Below are 17,577 nucleotides of genomic sequence, written 5' to 3' on the forward strand. Positions count from 1 at the left end.
GATGGCAGAATGTTATCAATACCTCTGTAATTCTTGCTTATCTCCCTTCTAAACAAAGAACAGTAAGTTTCAGGCTTAAGAGTGTTCAATAGCCAATAGTGTCTAGAATTTAACAAGTTTCATTTTCATTATTTTCAACTTTATGTCTACCTTTTGTTGATGGCAAGTGATACTTTATGGTGATTATTTCAAGTTTTCTTTTCTTTTTTTTAAAGATTTTATCTATTTATTTGACTGAGAGAGAGAGAGAGCGTGAGCAGGAACACAAGCAGGGCGAGTGGGAGAGGGAGAAGATGGCTTCCTGCGGAGCTCGATCCCAGGACGCTGGGATCATGACCTGAGTCGAAGGCAGACGCTCAAAGACTGAGTCACCCAACTTGAACACCCTTCAAGTTTTCTTTAAAAATTATATTAATAACTACACGGATATAAAGAAAAACACAGAAACTAAGTCTACAGGAAATACGCAGATATGGTCAAAATTTTGAAGATGATGTAAGAATGACTGACATTTGAGAAATACTACACTTACCCATGTGGTCAAGAAATAAATATAAGTGCCTACCATGAACTATGAGCATACCATTGGTTTAGCCATCAAGGACAGAAAATGATAAATGCTGACGGGAAAGTCAGAAGAGAACAAAGTTACTTCAAAAAAGGATTCACAGACAAGGTGGCACTGGAGCTAGGATAGTATGAAGTAGACATGCCAAGGCAGAGAGCATGCATTTGAAGAAAGCAAAAGTGGGCGCCTGGGTGGCTCAGTTGGTTGAGCGACTGCCTTCAGCTCAGGTCGTGATCCCAGGGTCCTGGGATCGAGTCCCGCATCGGGCTCCCTGCTCTACGGGGAGCCTGCTTCTCCCTCTCCCACTCCCCCTGCTTGTGTTCCCTCTCTCTGTCAAATAAATAAATAAAATCTTAAAAAAAAAAAAAGAAAGCAAAAGCATAATAATACAGGCCTGAGTGGTGGCATGTTCTAAATCTTGATTGTGTTGGTGGTTACCCAGGTATGTATATAATGTACACATAAAATGAATGCACATTATCTGTAATTTTTTCCTTAAATTTGGTACCATGTCTTTGACCTATGCAATGAAAACTTATTGAGGTTTTAGGCTTGGATAGCTTGGCGGGGCGGGGCGGCGGGGGAGGGGGGGTAAATAGGTAAATACAATAAAAGGAAATCACCATTTAAAGACAAGGGAATCAAAAGTACTTATTTTCATAACGTAAATTTTCAATAAAACCTGTAAGCTATTACACAAAACTTGCAGCTCTATACTTCTCAACAGTTTCATTTCAGGGAGAAAATCTACCTGAATTAAGGGTTACCTATTAAATGTATTGTTCCCACCCCTGCTCCCCCCCCCCCCCAAACAAAGGAGCACATTAATAGCACTCACTCCTAACAAAGTAACAAAGAACAGACTAAAATGGCCATACTGGCTGTGTGCTAGTGACACCTGACAGAATTTAGCAAAATAATTTAAGATTCCATTCAACACTTAGATCCCGTTTATCAGCAACTCAGAAATGACTGCCTTAGAATTTGTTTTAACCTTGAACTCTTTCCAATGATCTAAGCTCTTAAAATTTAGTTATTAATTATTAAGTATATTTCAAGTGGCTTTTATTACATTTCATAGTTTTAAAAGCTCATGACTAGAGAGGGAACTCATGCACAGTAAAAATAATGCCATTGTCAACAAGTCTTGTTGGAACTTTATAATGCCATTCTCAATAAAATTAATGACTTAACCATAAAATCAAATCCAAATGTGAATTAATTATGGTTATAGAAAAGCATCAAGAGACCAGCAAAAAAAAAAGACAGTCTTCCTCTGCCATAAATCAAAGCATTAAAGTGCACTGGACCCTATGTGCATCCTTAATATTTTACTAAGGAAAATACAAGCCTTTTGTTACATCAATGCGTTGCCACTATATCCTTATGCCCCAGGAAGCTTAAACTGAAAGCTAGAAAGCATAACGTAGGGAATTTTAGAGCTGAAAGGAGACCGAGCTCTAATATAGGCAGTCCAACTCATGAGAGTTCGATTTACAATTTTTCACAGTGGCAGCAAGCCTCAGCTCCTAGTCAGTCCTGCAATCATGAGGGTAAACAACTGATACGCTTACAACCATTCTTTATCCACACAATCATTCAGTTTTTCACTTTCAGTACAATATTCAATAAATTACATGAGATACTCAAAACTTTTATAGTAAAATGAGCTTTGATAGATTTTGCCCAACTGTAGGCTAATATAAGTATTGTGAGCATATGTAACATAGATGTATTGATGGCCTTTTCAAATTACATTTCAATTTATGATGGGTTTATCAGGACATAACCCCATCATAAGTAGAGGAAAATCTGTATAGTAATTTTCAAATTGGTATTCTATGTAATTATATTCTATATGTTAACAGGTTGGCCATGAGAAAATAGGCTTTCTGGCCAAGTAAGACCATTTTAACCTTATGTGTTCCTAAATTATTTGTCAAGGAACAGTTTTGGGGGCAGTAAGGCTGTTATTGGACTGAGCACAGTGTTCAGGGGAAACATCAGTTTGGAAAATTCTGATCTTATGAAATTCCCTTAAACGGATGACAAAACTGAGGCCTAGAGAGATCACATCTGGTTAGCAGGAGAAAAAAGAATGCGAACAAAATCTTTCATTCCCAGGCCAGAGCTCTTTTCATTTTAACTACAAAATAGGCTCTTTAAACTGTATATAGTCAAACATTTAATTTACATTTAACATTTTGGTTATGGTGTCACATTTTCTGGTTTGTGTACTAACTCAGATGTTTTTAATTCCTTCAAGACCTGGGTTTCTAATAATTAGACCCACCTGGAGATTACTATTGTTTAGTACTAATGAGGAATGATTTCGTTCAGAGTGGCAGCTTAAAGTAATCACTGGAATAAAGCATTTGTATTACAACTGGTTTTTAATTTACCCTTGTTACAACTTGTCAGCTCAACTAAACCACTGTGTTGTTTATTAAGTGAATTTCTTAGCATATAATGTCAACATATGCTGTCCATGAGAACAGACGAGATCTGCCTGCGTAGAAGAAAGCCAACAAGATCAAAATTGAGGGATTTTTGTCTTTCTACAGTTCTGGGCTTATTTGTCAGGCAAACACTTAGTTTCCTATCTTTTCGGTAATTATCAAAAAAATGTTTTGACTGCTTTAACTACAGTGTCCAAATCAGATTATCACAGTATATTTCTCAAACTCCCCAGAACTGTAAGATAGTGTAAGAAACACAATTCGTTCAGCTTTAAAGTAGTTATGTACCACCCCCCCTCCCCCCTCAGGGTAGGAGAGAAGAATGGAAGAGACCGAACAAGGAACTATTGTTATGCTGCAACTTTAAAAGGCTTGAGAATCAAAGGTGATAATGGTTAACAACTTCCTTATGACTACCCTGACTTCCTCTAATAAACTTCTGCACTCCTTTCGAACCTCCCGCCCCACCCCCCATGGAACATTAACTATGGCAGGCACTCATGTCTCCTCAATCTTAAAAGAACCCAACAGATGCATGAGACCGCACGAAGCCTGGATTCCACCAACAAAGAGGTTACTCTGCGCGCCTTTATCGCACAGGTCCGACCTCCACCCCAACCTTGCGCATCGCTGGGCCCCAGCACAGGAGGCTCGGGAGCGGCCACCCCTGCCTGGGGCCGCCCTGGAGCCTCCGCCCGGCCCGCCGAACCCCCGCGCAGCTCCCGCATCTCCGGAAACCGGAGGGCGGCCGGCCGGTTTCCAGGCTCCAGGTGAGGCCAGGGCGGCAACACCAGGGACGCCACAGCAGCTTGCCCCGCGGGGCGTCCCTGCGGCTCCGGAACCAGCCAGGCCGAGGAGGCCGCTCAGGGCCGGCAGCCAGCCTCGCGACCGCGCTGGGGGCGGGGACGCTGTTACCTGCCGTGGGCTCGGCCGCTCCCCGCCGGCGCCTCTCTCCTGGCAACCGCGGCAGCAACGCAGAGGCCGGGAGCCGAAGGGCCTAGTGACAGCTCCCAGTGTGCACTGCGCCCGCGCTCACGCCGGCGTCAACGTCGACGGCCCTCGATCCCCGCCCCCGGTCCGTGCCTCGCTTCCCGGCGCTAGTTGTCGCCACAGCGCCCTCAAGCGGACGGTCGGGGAAGCAGCCCATAGCCACCAACTTCGCGGATGGTGTTTTCAACTCGCCAGCGCCAGCAACATCTTAATGGAGAGTTGGAAGGAATGCTAGGAATTGAGGACAGCTTTTACATATTATTTAAACAATCATTTAAGTGTTATTTAAACGATTCCTCGATATTTCATATGAGGAACTTGAGGCCCAGAAAAGTTGGGAGACTGGTGAAGTTAGGAGATAAATAGTTGTTATAAGATTTGGACACATTTTGAGTTTGTTCTCTCTCTAAATCATGTAGTTACTACAAGGAAGATTGCACTGTTTTGCTAAACCGTAGGGTCAAAGAAAAAAAAAGATTGTTTTTTACAAATGTGTGACTGTATATTAAATATAACAATCTTTTTTTTTTTTTTTTAAAGATTTTATTCACTTATTTGAGAGAGAGCAAGCGCGAGAGGGGGTAGAGTGAGAGGGAGAAGTGGACTCCTCCCTGAGCAGGGAGCCTGAGGTGGGACTCAATGAGGCGACTGCAGGATCATGACCCCAGCCGAAGGCAGTTGCTTAACCAACTGAGCCACCCAGGCACCCTGAAATATAGCAATCTTTAAAAATAATCAAACACCAAGTATGAAGAGCATGTTGTGCTGAGACTGTTAAATATTTCGATATAATGTGGCAGTATTTAAGACTTAATAGCTTTGAGAACTAAAGGTGGAAGATATTAGGAGTTGAAATCATCACCCATGATCACCATTATTTGAGGTGGAATAGTGGAAAACTTAATTCTTTTAACTGCGTTGTTACCTCCATCCATGATTTTGAATTATTGTGGTGGATACAGGAATTTGTGAAGCACCACAATAAACTTTAAGAACTGCAAATACTGACTTTAAGAAGATTCGTCTTAAAATAGTATCTCTAGGGATGTGGATTTGTTATTTGGAAAATCTTCGCATTAAGAGGCTATCAATTAACATGATTTTCTGAATACAAGCCATCATTGTTTCTGTTTTTAAAACCTAACAGCCTTTTGTTTTTGTTTTGTTTTTAAGATATTATTTTTAAGTAATCTCTACACTCAATCTTGTCTCGAACTTAACCTGGAAATCAAGCCTCCAATGCTCCACTGACCAAGCCAGCCAAGCACCCTCAGCCTCTTGTTTTTAAAGAATTCTTTATTGTAAGTTTACCACCCTAGCCTTATATTTTAGTATTTCCCCATTTTAAGTATCCCCCCCTTTTAAGTACTTACGTTATAGTAGAGCCTTTTCTTTACTAGGTCAAGCTTTCCGAAATTATCTTCTAGGAGTATTAAGATTGACTTTTGTGAATCAGTTCTTCTACAAAACATGGCGAGTGGAAATGTACATGTGGAATCATTCTCATCCTCCTTTTTTCAAAGATTATAGGAATGGCTAATCCTGTGATTCATGGTACTGGATTTAACCACACTCTCTTCTGTATAGATAACAAAAAACTTAACACTTTTTGCAACTGTTTCTAACTTAGAGTAATTGTGTCTAAATCCAGAAGCCATGCCAGGTCAATCCTGGACATTTGTTGTCTCAGAGGAGAGCTACCAAAGGACTGACATGGTTCGTAAAAAAGATACTGTAGTTTATTAAAAAACGAAACAAGATTGTGTTTTGGGTGGAGAAATCTGCTCTCGAACCTCCTGGGGTCATCCCCCTCTCTTCAAGCCTCATTCTTACCCACTCTAGGCAAAGGAGTGTACTCGGGCTCGGATTTTTAAGGTCACATCCTGGGAGACTAACGCACCGGGCCACCCCACAAGAAGAAGAGTGGGAGGAAGTTTGGCTCTCCCTGCCCACCTTTGTCCCGGCTCAGACACCAGCCCCGATTTAAAAACGCTCACGCCCCCAGGTCGAGATTTCGCGGCAGCGCGTTCTCCGCTCGGCAGGTGGCGCTGTGGGCTGGCGGGCTGTGTCTATCTCGCGATGTGGTCCCGGAGGCCCGCCCCGCCGCCCCGCCGCCGCCGCCGCCGCACGTGCAACCGCTTCGGGCCGTGGTGGCCTGTATTCGCCTGAACCTGCTGCTGGGCGCCGGCAATGGCGGCAGCTGCGGCGGGGATGCGCGTGTTCATGGAGGTGCGGAGACGGTTGCAGAGCGCGCTGCTGATCCTGGGGTAAGGCCGGCGCTGGGCGTGTGGGCAGCTAGGCGCAGTGCGTAGTCTGTTGTTTCTGCCGGTTGGGGAGCCTCCGCCTCCCTCAAAAGGACCGAGTTCTGAGTTTCTTTCCAGTTGCTTAGAGCCTGTCATTTACAACTCAAAGTGGAGTTTCCCCTCCTACCCCGTGCTTTTATTCCCCCCCCCCCCCCCCGGTAATCTCGGCATCACCTGGGAGCTTTTTAGAAATGGAGAGTCTCAGCCCCACACAAGACCTGTGTAATCAGAACTTATATTTCAATACGCTTTCCAGGACTCAAAGTACACACTTTGAGGAGCACTGATGTAACATAACAGTGCCAGGCTTTTCCAAAAACAGTGCAAAAAAAAAAAAAATGCCTTGCCTTTTTGGGATCCTCATTAGAGGATAATGTCCAATGTGAGAGCTTCCTCTTTTGTACATAAACTCGGGTTGTTGTTTTTTTCTCCCCAGGCTGTTGTCTGCAGAAAAACTGACACATTCACTGAACGACTAACAAAGGTTGCAGACTTCTTATTGGAGCTCATTCTTGTATTCACATTGCGCGTCCCAATGAAAAGTCAGCAAACGTTTAACTGGTTATTCACTACACATTCAAGAAACTTTTAGGAGAAATGGTCCCTTGTTTGGTAGTATGTGACCCCCTCGATTATTCCCTTGTGACTGCCGTTTCAAATAGAGTAAATTAGATGTTAAAATCCTGAAATTTTTACTACACTGAGCCACTCAAGAGGTAGGTTGATGCTTTCTTTTCCTTTATCGGCCTTTTCCTTAAATCGGCCAAGTATCGGTGTGGCAGTCTGGAAATTTGGCATGAGAACTGAATTCAAATCCTAGCCTCTTCGCAGGAGTAGAATCGTTTAAGCTGAATTTTTTCAATTGTAAAATATGGGTGATACTTATTAGTCTTTTTTCTTTCTCTTTTTCTTCTCTGTTTCTCCCTCTCCGTCTCAAATCATAAGTTCAGATAAGTATCTCCAATTCCAGTCCACCTTGTGGGGTTATTAGCAGCCCCAATCTTATGCAAAACAAAAACAAGACAAAGTCCCTACTTCCTCTCATCAAAGGGGCCCTTCAAAGTTCCCTAGGTTACTCTCCCTTGTTTAAGCAAGTGAAGAAACCTGACTTTGCTAGACTACTAGTTTGTCCCTAATGGTCTTTGGCTGTTGAGTTTTATCACCAACTTGCCCCTCACGAAAGCAAAAGCAACCATTCTTCTGATTTCATTCAACAAAGATTGGTTTTTACATTTCATGAACTGTATATAAATGGATTCATACAGTATGTACTTTTTTGATTCTGGCTGCTTTCCTTCAGCAGTGCTTCTGAGATTCGTGTTTCATCTGTGTCATTGCACATGTCAGTCTATTTTTTTCTGGCTGAGTAGTTTTCTACTGTATGAATATACAATTTGTTTACCCATTCTATTGCTGGGTATTTTGTGTGTTTCTAGAACTTGATTATTATGAATAAAGTTGCTGTAGCATTTTAGTGGTCATACATTTTCATTTCTCTTAGGTAATTACCTAATTCTGTAATAGTACAAAATTCTATACCTTTTCATTTGGTTTTTGTTAATTCATACGTGTTCCTTTGGAAAGTGTCTTCTGATTTTTTGCCATTATAAAAAATCAGGTTGTTTGTCTTATTGTTGAATTTAAAGAGTTCTTTCTAGAGTCTGGAAATAAGACTGTTCTTATTTATGCCTTGTAAATATATGAATACTTGTTCCCAATCAGAAATTTACCTTTTCATTTTCTTAATAGTGTCTTTTCAGGAACAGAAGATTTTTAATTACAATGAACTTCAGTTTACATTTTTTCTTTAATGGTTAGTGTTGTTCGTGTCTTAAGAAATCTTTACTTACCTCAGGGTTGTAAAGTTTTTTCCTGTGTTTATTTTCTAGGAGTTAGTTTTAGCTTTTATATTTAGGTGAAATTCATTTTTTGTGTTTGGAACGAGATAGTCAAATTTTTTTTTTTTTTTTTCCTATAAGGATATCTGGTAGTTCCATCACCGTTAGTTTAAAATAGTGTCATTTCTCCCATTGAAATAACACAATGTCTTTGTCAGAAAACCTTTGACTGTACTGTTTGGCATCACATATCTCTTTCTATCCTTTTACTGTTAACGTATGCCTTTATATATAAATTTTTTAAAAAGCATATGCTGGGTGGAGTTTTTCTGAGTCCATTCTGATAATCTCTGCATTTTAAACTTTTTAGTCTGTTTACAGTTACTGTAAATGATAATGATTTTTATTCTTGTTCCTAATCTTAAAAGAAATGTTTCTGATGAGGGAGCAGAAGGCTAGCTGATACCCTGCAATCTCCCCCTACCTCCCACTCTTGGGTAGGACGTGTGTGACATTCTTCCAGGAATCTCCCACTAAATGTTAATACCTTGCTAGAGGGGAAAGCAACCTTGGCTTGACAATGGCAAGACCTCTGATATCTTTTATCTTGTAGGTTGGAGCTCTTTAGCATATGAAAGTTCTTTTGAAACCTCCTTTTTCCTTACTTCCCCCAACTCCAGAGTATATAATCAGCCACTTCTCAAGACCTCCGTGCAGCAGCTTTTTCTGCCCACAGGTCCTGTCCCCATGCTTTAATAAACCACCATTTTGCACCAAAGATGTCTCAAGAATTCTTGGTCGTCAGCTCTGGACCTCACCCCACCAAACCTCACCTATATTCCAAAACCCCATCATTTCTAGCATTTTATCACTAGGTATGATGAAATTGACTTTTGGCGCATCTGTGTGGTAAATTGCATGTTTCCTTTCTATTCCTAGCATACTATGGGTTTTAATCATTAATAGATACTATATTTTCTGTAATGATTTGTGCATGTATTGTGATGGTCATTTTTTTCCTTTCATATTTACATCTGTGAATTGCAATAGAAAAATCTGTTTATGTTAAGCCATTTTAGTATTCCTGGGGTAAACCTTGGCCATTCATTTATTCAGTCCACAGATGTTTACTGAGTTCCTATTCTCATCCCGAAAACTCAGATTCTAAGTGCTGGAATCCAGCTGTGAACAGTGACAAGGGCAAAGACAAATATACTTGGCTGTCGTTGAGCTTATAGTCTAATGGTGGCAGTGGGTGAGAGGTGAGCAGAAATTATACAAAATAAATAAAATATATATGATATTGAATGGAGATAAGTACATAGAAAAAAATAAAACAAAAAGGGATAGGGAGAAAAAAGTATAACCCCTTACTCCAAATCAGAAAGCAACACTTGAGTAATAAACCAAAAGGGGAGAGTTTTAGAACTATATAATATGTGGTGAAAGACTGTTTCCCTCTGAGAGAATAGCAAGTTTGAAGGGGTGCCAAGTTCAGAGAGATGTGGGTGGGCTGGTGGAGCGCATAGTAAAGGGTCTTACAGAGGTATGTTAGTAAATGTTTAACAACCTGCATTCTGAGAAAGCCAATGAAACTAACAAAAAATCTTCCCGATTTGCAGAATTTACTGATGTCAAGCTACCAAAGTGAGGTCAACCAGTTTGCAATTTTGGAATTTTAACATCTGTCTCTAGTATATTACTGGGTCTTATGGGCCATTGAAAGAATTTTAGCTTGTACTCAGAGTGAGATGGGAAGTCATTGGATAGTTTCAAGCAGGGTGTGGTACCTGAAAGAATATAAGTTCACAGTGAAGAAAGCCTCAAGTATGGAAAAGGTGTGGACAGTTAGGGTCGCAAACACTTTGTTTTTGGACAGTCTTTCAACCTTGAGAGTAAGTTACTGTCGCTCCTGAATACATTACTGTGAATTTCCTACAAATAAGAACATTCCCCCATATAACCACCATACACCCTTCAAAGCTGGGGAATAGGTTACTACCATCTTAACACTCAGACCTCACTCAAATTTTCCCACATGTCTCATAATACCTATAATAGCAAAAGAACCCAGTTCAGAATCATGCATTGCAATTTCATTGTCGTGTTTCCTTAGTCTCTTAAAATTCGAAGAATTCTGAATTTCCCTTGACCTTCACAATCTTGACACTTTTGAAGATTACAGCCTTCCATTTGGGTTTGTTTCATGTTGCCTCAAGATTAGGTTCAGGTTATACATCTTTGGCGGGAATATCACAGAAGTGATGCTCTGTTCTCATTACATCCTATCAGGTGTCACATGAATTTGACTTATTCCATTAAAGTTCATATTAACTTTGAACATGTAGATAAGATGATGTCTGCCTTTGCCACCATAAAGTTACTTTTTTTTTTTTTTTTTGAGGCTTTGACATTTTTATTTAGGAAAAGATTGAGTGCGAAGCTATAATGGTTCAACCTAAACCATCCCTTTTTAAATAGTGGAGTCAATTTATGCAAAATATTTTTCCTTGTCTATAAAAAACAAATTGAACAGTATTTTAATGATAAGGAAATACAAACATAGACTTTAGTCAATGTGCACTATCGTAAAAGAAATAGGATGGTCTTTCCCTTCCCCTCCCTCAGCCAGAGAAGAGAATACTGCAAACTTTAAGAACCCCACCGACTATCATCAGAGTACCTACAGAACAGGGGTAGCGCAGGATGAAACTATTTCTCTATATTGCAGAAGGTAGAAGCGTGGATGCTCTGGCTTTACAAGTAAAAGTAGCACAGGCAGGCAGAAGCTCCCAGTAAATACACACCGGAACGGGGGCCTCGGTGAAGTCGTCTGACCGGGTTACTTCTTTGACAGGAAAGAAGAAAGACAAATCTGAAGTGTAGTAAACGCGCGCACACACACACACACACACACACACACACACAAACCTTTTGTCACATTTACAGGAATTCAAACCTTTTGTATTCCCATGCTCATGGGTAGTTTTGATATACGCTGTAAAGAGCTGCAGTATTCAGGAAGAATACTGTAAGGTTGACAAAGGACAGGAGAATTCTTCATACTTCTGATATCTCAGATTTGCTGAGTCCAATAGCCAATTCTAACTCTTCCTACTCTTACTGATTCAGTTGGGCAAGACTCTTTTTCTCTTTATAATCAATAAGTATTAACTGAAGAGGTCCTTTGTGACTATGTATAAATACCCTTGTTCCTCATCAGGCTTGCATTTTATTCATTCATTTATTTACATCAGTATGGACCCATGGTCTTCTTTTATTCATTGGGTTACTTATTTTTGCTCAAATTATACCAGATGTGTCCAGGGGGAGTCTCTTCAAGATGATTTTAATATGTTCCTATTATTCTTTTTTTAATATGTTCTTTTTTAATATGTTCCTGTTATTCTTTGATTTTTTTTCTTTGTTTGCACAGCAACATGTTCCAGGCTCATCTCATTCTTTTCCTTTTCCATCCCTGGATGTAGTTATTTTTCCAAGGAACATTATTTTGTTCTGTGTATGTTCATTTTTTAAATTTTTTTTTTTAAAGATTTTATTTATTTGACAGAGAGAGACACAGTGAGAGAGGGAACACAAGCAGGGGGAGAGGGAGAAGCACGCTTCCCGCGGAGCAGGGAGCCCGATGCAGGGCTCGATCCCAGGACCCTGGGAGCATGACCTGAGCTGAAGGCAGACGCTTAACGACTGAGCCACCCAGGCGCCCCTGTTCATTTGTTTTAAAGTGGAAAATCACTAGGGCGCCTGGGTAGCACAGTTGGTTAAGCATCCGACTCTTGATTTTGGATCAGGTCACTATATCAGGGTCAGGGAATCGAGCCTTGCATTGGGCTCCCCGCTCAGCATGGAGTCTGCTTAAGATTCTCTCTCTCTGCCCCTTCCCCCAGCTTGCTTACACATGCGTGTGTGCTCTCTCTCAAATATACTTAAAAAAAAAAAAAAAGTAAAGTGGAAAATGACCTTTAGAAACCAAAATCTGAGCACAAAGTATCCTCATTACTATTGACGTGTCACTTTTTCCAGGCCCTAATGCACAAAACTAGAGTGTGTATGTGACCTATCCATGATGTTTATGTACGAATGTATGCATGTGTATTTGTGTTCGTGTATAATACATCCTTCTACACACATATATATCTGTATTACTGTATCTCTATATGCATTGAAGACCATGGGTCCACACAGGTATTTTCAATTCTAGTCTACCACCGTAGTATCCATTCTGATTTTTTTCCCTTTCCCTCTTTGTAACTCTTTTCTCCCACAGTGAGAGTCCTGGCTTTCATTATTCTCATGACATACATTTATTTGGTCAGTTCCCCTCTATGTAAGTAATCTCAGGCTGGCATCCTTTGCTGCTTCCCTCACCCTCCCCACTCCTCCTGGTGGATGCCCTCCTTCCTCACTCTGCTGGGTGTCTCACCCCTACCCCAGGCCACTGTGGTTCTCCCACACTTGCATCAATGCCTCCCACCTTACTCAGCCCTCTAATTGGCTGAATTTTTCATGAAGGGGAAGAAGAGTGGTAAACCAGAGATGGCGTGGGGCAGAGGCTTAGAAATGCAGTAATAGCCCTTGAGGCACTTCTAGTGCCAACGGCACAGTCCAGTTTGAAAATAAATGAAGTAGCAAAATGGACAAATTGTGTATCTTTAGAGCAATGTTCAGCAAACTATGGCCCATGGATCAAATCTAACCTGTGGTGTGTTTTGGTACAGTTTATGAGTTAAGAATGGATTTTACATAATTTGTGAAAAATAAAATACACAGTATAATATGCAACAGACCATATATGGCCTGCAAAACCTGAAATATATGCCATCTGGTCCTTCTGACCTCTTCTTTAGAGGAGGATTAGTTCTTTTTTTTTTTTTTAAGATTTTATTTATTTATTTGACACAGAGACACAGCGAGAGAGGGAACACAAGCAGGGGGAGTGGGAGACTGAGAAGCAGGCTTCTCACCGAGCAGGGAGCCCGATACGGGGCTCGATCCCAGAACCCTGGGACCATGACCTGAGCCGAAGGCAGACGCTTAAGGACTGAGCCACCCAGGAGCCCTGAGGATTATTATTTCTTAAACATCATTTTTTTTTTTAAAGATTTTATTTATTTATTTGACAGACAGAGACACAGTGAGACAGGGAACACAAGCAGGGGGTGTGGGAGAGGGAGAAGCAGGCTTCCCGCGGAGCAGGGAGCCCGATGCGGGCCTCGATCCCAGGACCCTGGGATCATGACCTGAGCTGAAGGCAGACGCTTAACGACTGAGCCACCCAGGCGCCCCTTAAACATCATTTCTTAAAACTAGACTTTTGACTCTGGGGCACCTGGGTAGCTCAGTCTGTTAAGTGTCTAGCTCTTGATCTCTGCTCATGTCATGCTCTCAGGGTCATGAGATCAAGCCCCACATCTGGCACCGCACTGAGCATGGAGCCTGCTTAAGATTCTGTTTCTCTCCCTCTCTCTCTGCCCCTCCCCCTGCCCATGCCCTCTCATGTTCTCTCTCTTTAAAAAAAAAAATAACTTTTGACTCAAGAGTTTGAGCATCTATTCCTTGGAAAAGATTCAGGTTCTTGCCAGTTAAGTTCAGGTCCATATGCTTTGAAAAGGAACTAGCCAGAAAATAATCTTAAGATTTTCTAAGGCAAGTTAAGAGGCCTAATCAAGATTCACCCCTGAACACATGGTATGATCTCTGTACTTAGATAATACTCAAGTAGATTGCCTGCCTTCTGTACTTAGGTGATTCCAAGTTGCTGGCCTGTCTCTGTTGTCTGCACTTAAAAGGGAGTCAGAGTGCACAGCACCTCTGTTACAATGCCAAGTGTATTTTAGCTTCATATGAGGATCGTTTCTCTATGTCTTCGTCCCCTGCTGTACTTCCGGTGCCTGGTGGACAGGGAATGGACTGTGTTTTACTCTCGGTTGCTTATACCAAGAGATTTGTGTTTGTAGTGAATTAGACTAGCCAGTTCTTTCATATCTGGTATTCATACATCACTAGATTGTTTTATTTTTTTTTTTAATTTTTAAAATTGGCAAGAAGTTTTTTTCTCCTGTTCCTTTTGTTTTGTGTAATCCTGGTCTCCTTATCAAAATCCTGTATATCAAATGACAATACTTTATTGTAAGTAAAATACAGCATCATTGTAACGCTATCTCAGAAGCAAGAATATTTCCCTGGCTAATCCATTTACTGTTCAAATAGCAGTGCTTGACCTGTGATAGTCACTGCAGCCCTCCGTGTGTTTCCATAGTATTCTCTATTTATCATGAACAAGTATAATGTAGTTTTTGTTTTTTGTGTTTTTTTGACAGCCATATCTCTTTTGGAGGGGATAGGGCACTGGGGGTGGGCCCGGGACATCCCTACCGCGCTGCACGTTCATTGGCGCTGCTTCCTGAGCCCTGTGGCTTCATCACAGTAGGCAGCTCAGGAAGGCTGGAGAAGGGCTCCATGCACAGGGCCTTGAACCATTCATGTGAATGGGGAGAGCTGCTTAGGAGACCAGGCCCACAGGAGCTGGGGCCTGCGGCCACACCGTCCAGCTGGTGAAACCACACTCTCCCACTATCTTGCCGTCATCCAGAAGCTGGTCATCCTTGCACAGCTGCTGTTCATTGGGCGGCCACTTGAGGATGCCCTGGAGGATGCGCTTCAGCCTGAACATGGTGCTCCACTCCTTGGTGTTCGTGAAGATGGTGGTCCTGTGGTTCCGGATTATGAGGAACCTGTCCTGGGGGTGGTGGGCTGCCCACCCCCTCCCAGTGTGGCCTGCTGCTCCCAGCCCCTGCCCAGCCAGTACAATGTTGTTTTAATGCTCCCCTGATCATTCTTGTTTACTTGCCTGTGCCCTACTTGGGGTGGGGGGTGAGGGGCCGAGAAGGTATCTTGTTTATGGTTGTATTCCCAGTACCTGACACATTACAGAACTCAGAAAAGCTATATTGAATGAATGAGAGAGAGAGTGAATGAATGTACAAACCATGCTAGGGTCAAGGGATGCAAAGATGAATAAGCCACTGTCTTAGGCTGCCTTGAATCCTCTTGCCAAAATATTTTAAAGAACAAGTGCATGATGTACGACAGGCCAGCATTAGATTGTGCTGATTCAAAGAACCTGAAGTTGGGGACATGTGTGGGAGGAAATAGGGGGCTTTAGGAAATGGAAGGTGGGCTGCGTGAGCAGAATGGTTCTGGGAGCAACCCCAGGAACGTCCAGGTTGGAGTAGCTGCAGGAAGCATTAGGATAGAGAATTGGGGCTCAGCAATGGGGAAAAGTACACATTTAAAAATGCATCATTGGGGGCGCCTGGGTGGCTCAGTCGTTAAGCGTCTGCCTTCGGCTCAAGTCATGATCCCAGGGTCCTGGGATCGAGCCCCGCATCGGGCTCCCTGCTCAGCGGGAAGCCTGCTTCCCCCTCTCCCAGTCCCCCTGCTTGTGTTCCCTCTGTCGCTGTGTCTCTCTCTGTCAAATAAATAAATAAGTCTAAAAAAAAATAAAAATAAAAAAATAAAATAAAAATGCATCATTGCCCCAAAAAAAGTCAAGAATAAAAAATATGTTCCAAAACCTTCATGTTACGGTGACAGTGAAAAGTATTCTCTGACCTGATCTAAATCTTACATAGAATGATTTCCTTTTTGATCTATTCACTGCTATTTTTGGGGGGGGACAGTGACTTTAGACCATTTATTGAAGAGGAACAGAGAGATCTTTGGCCGTTTTTGCCTGTTTGATCATGTGGTTTTCATCAGTGAGAGGTAATTTTTTGTGTGTGTTTTGTTTTGAATCACCAGGGAGCCTAAAGAAGGAGGTATGCCCATGGATATTTCTCTAGCGCCCTGCTCACTCCGGGTGAAGACCCCGGAAGGCTGCGCAGAGCTCCAGCTTCCAGCAGAGGTCAGGCTCGTGCCTTCCTCCTGCAGCGGGCTGCAGTACGTCCCGGGAGATGGACTGCACCTGCGGGTGCAGGTGCAGGCAGAACCCGACGACACCAGTGAGTGATCCCAGTGCTCCTGCTCCTGCATTTAGTTTTTCATTGTAGATCAAAGGTGATTTTTCCTTTGAAAAGTTGACCTTTTCCCAGGTGGAAAAGACTGTTCAGCAGCACCATGGAAAGAGCTGGTCAGAAGGTTCTTTGTCAGCTCTGCCACTTAGCTGTGCAGTTGAACATGCCACCTAACCTTTCTGGAGCTTTGTTCTGTAGGCCGGGGGGGCGGGGTCGGGGGGGGTGAAGCAGTTAGTGTTTTTTTTCCTCCTAGTAGATTTTATTTTTTAGAGCAGTTTTAGGTTCACAGCAAAATTAGCAGAAGACACAGAGATTTCCCATATAACCCCTGCTTTGTTTCTTTAACTGTAAAATTACCAAGCTCACAGGGTTGATAGGAAGATGAAATCAGATGGCAGTTGTACAAGACCTGGTGGATTTTAAAGCATTACATAGAAATTCATCCATTCAACTAACACTGCCCTACACTGTGTGTTAGGCTTTGATCTAGGTGCTAGGGATACAGAATTGAAAAGGCTGGGAAGGCCTCTGCCTTTAGGGAGCTTATGTTCTCGTGGGTGGGAACAGATAATGAACAAATAAGTTGCTTGGATACAGAAAAAAGTGCTCTGGTCAAAGAGGGGGAGAGTAATGGGATAAGGAGTGACTAGGGTAAAAGGTGCTCAGGGAAGGCTTCCCTCTGAGGAGGGGTAATATGTAGCCAGAGAACTGAATGCTGGAAATGATCCAATCCATGCAGAGACATTTCCAAAGAGAACAGTATATATACAGATCCTGAAATTGGGTTTGATGCATAATTTGATTTTGATTATTGCTATGCCTGTTATATTTCTAGTATTTTGTTATTGCCACATTGATTCAGTAAGATGGTAGAAATGTTTCTCAGAATAACTTATTGAATAAAATTATTGGCTCATTGCATCTCTTCACATGTAAGTAATGTGCTTCACAGGATGAAAAATGATGTGAAAGGGAAACAGGCTGTAACAGACCGTGAGATGCTCCTTATCAGGAGAGGATTATGATTCTTTCAACTGCACCCTGAGGCTTTGTGGCTGCCTCATCTCTACTAAGCCATTCATTTGAGCTGCGTGGAGCCTCGAGGTGGGGTCAGCAGGGTGGATTTGAAGAGCCATGTAGGAGATGTGGAGCATTCCCCTGAGTTCTTGCTGCTTTATTCATTGGAGAGTAATTTTTGCTCAAGTCTTAAATTAGTGAATCACTAGTCTTGAGTTGGGCAGAGTTGGATTTAGGAACAAGGTGTAAGGAACCGAAATGTCATGGAGCTTAAGTGACATATCCACATGCTAAGAATGACTACTGTAATAACCATGGAAAGAAGAATGGGGTCACCAAGATGGGAAATAGACTGACAATGGAAAC

The 17,577-nt window shown here is 42.1% G+C and overlaps 1 protein-coding gene and 1 pseudogene across 1 annotated transcript in view; one reads left to right on the plus strand and one right to left on the minus strand.

Annotated features, from left to right (window-relative positions):
- Positions 1–6,123: 6,123 nt before the first annotated feature.
- The window catches only part of UBE3D (ubiquitin protein ligase E3D), an 89,161-nt gene continuing 77,707 nt past the window's right edge, over positions 6,124–17,577 (plus strand). Inside the window, exons 1-2 of the mRNA XM_021693092.2 lie at positions 6,124–6,284; positions 15,983–16,182. Coding sequence (XP_021548767.2) covers positions 6,208–6,284; positions 15,983–16,182 — 277 coding nt within the window. The 5' untranslated portion in view covers positions 6,124–6,207. The remainder of the gene's footprint in view (positions 6,285–15,982; positions 16,183–17,577) is intronic.
- LOC110583143 lies at positions 14,551–15,762 on the minus strand (annotated as a pseudogene).

The sequence above is a fragment of the Neomonachus schauinslandi genome, chromosome 8 (assembly GCF_002201575.2).
Source record: "Neomonachus schauinslandi chromosome 8, ASM220157v2, whole genome shotgun sequence".
NCBI classification, from domain to species: domain Eukaryota; kingdom Metazoa; phylum Chordata; class Mammalia; order Carnivora; family Phocidae; genus Neomonachus; species Neomonachus schauinslandi.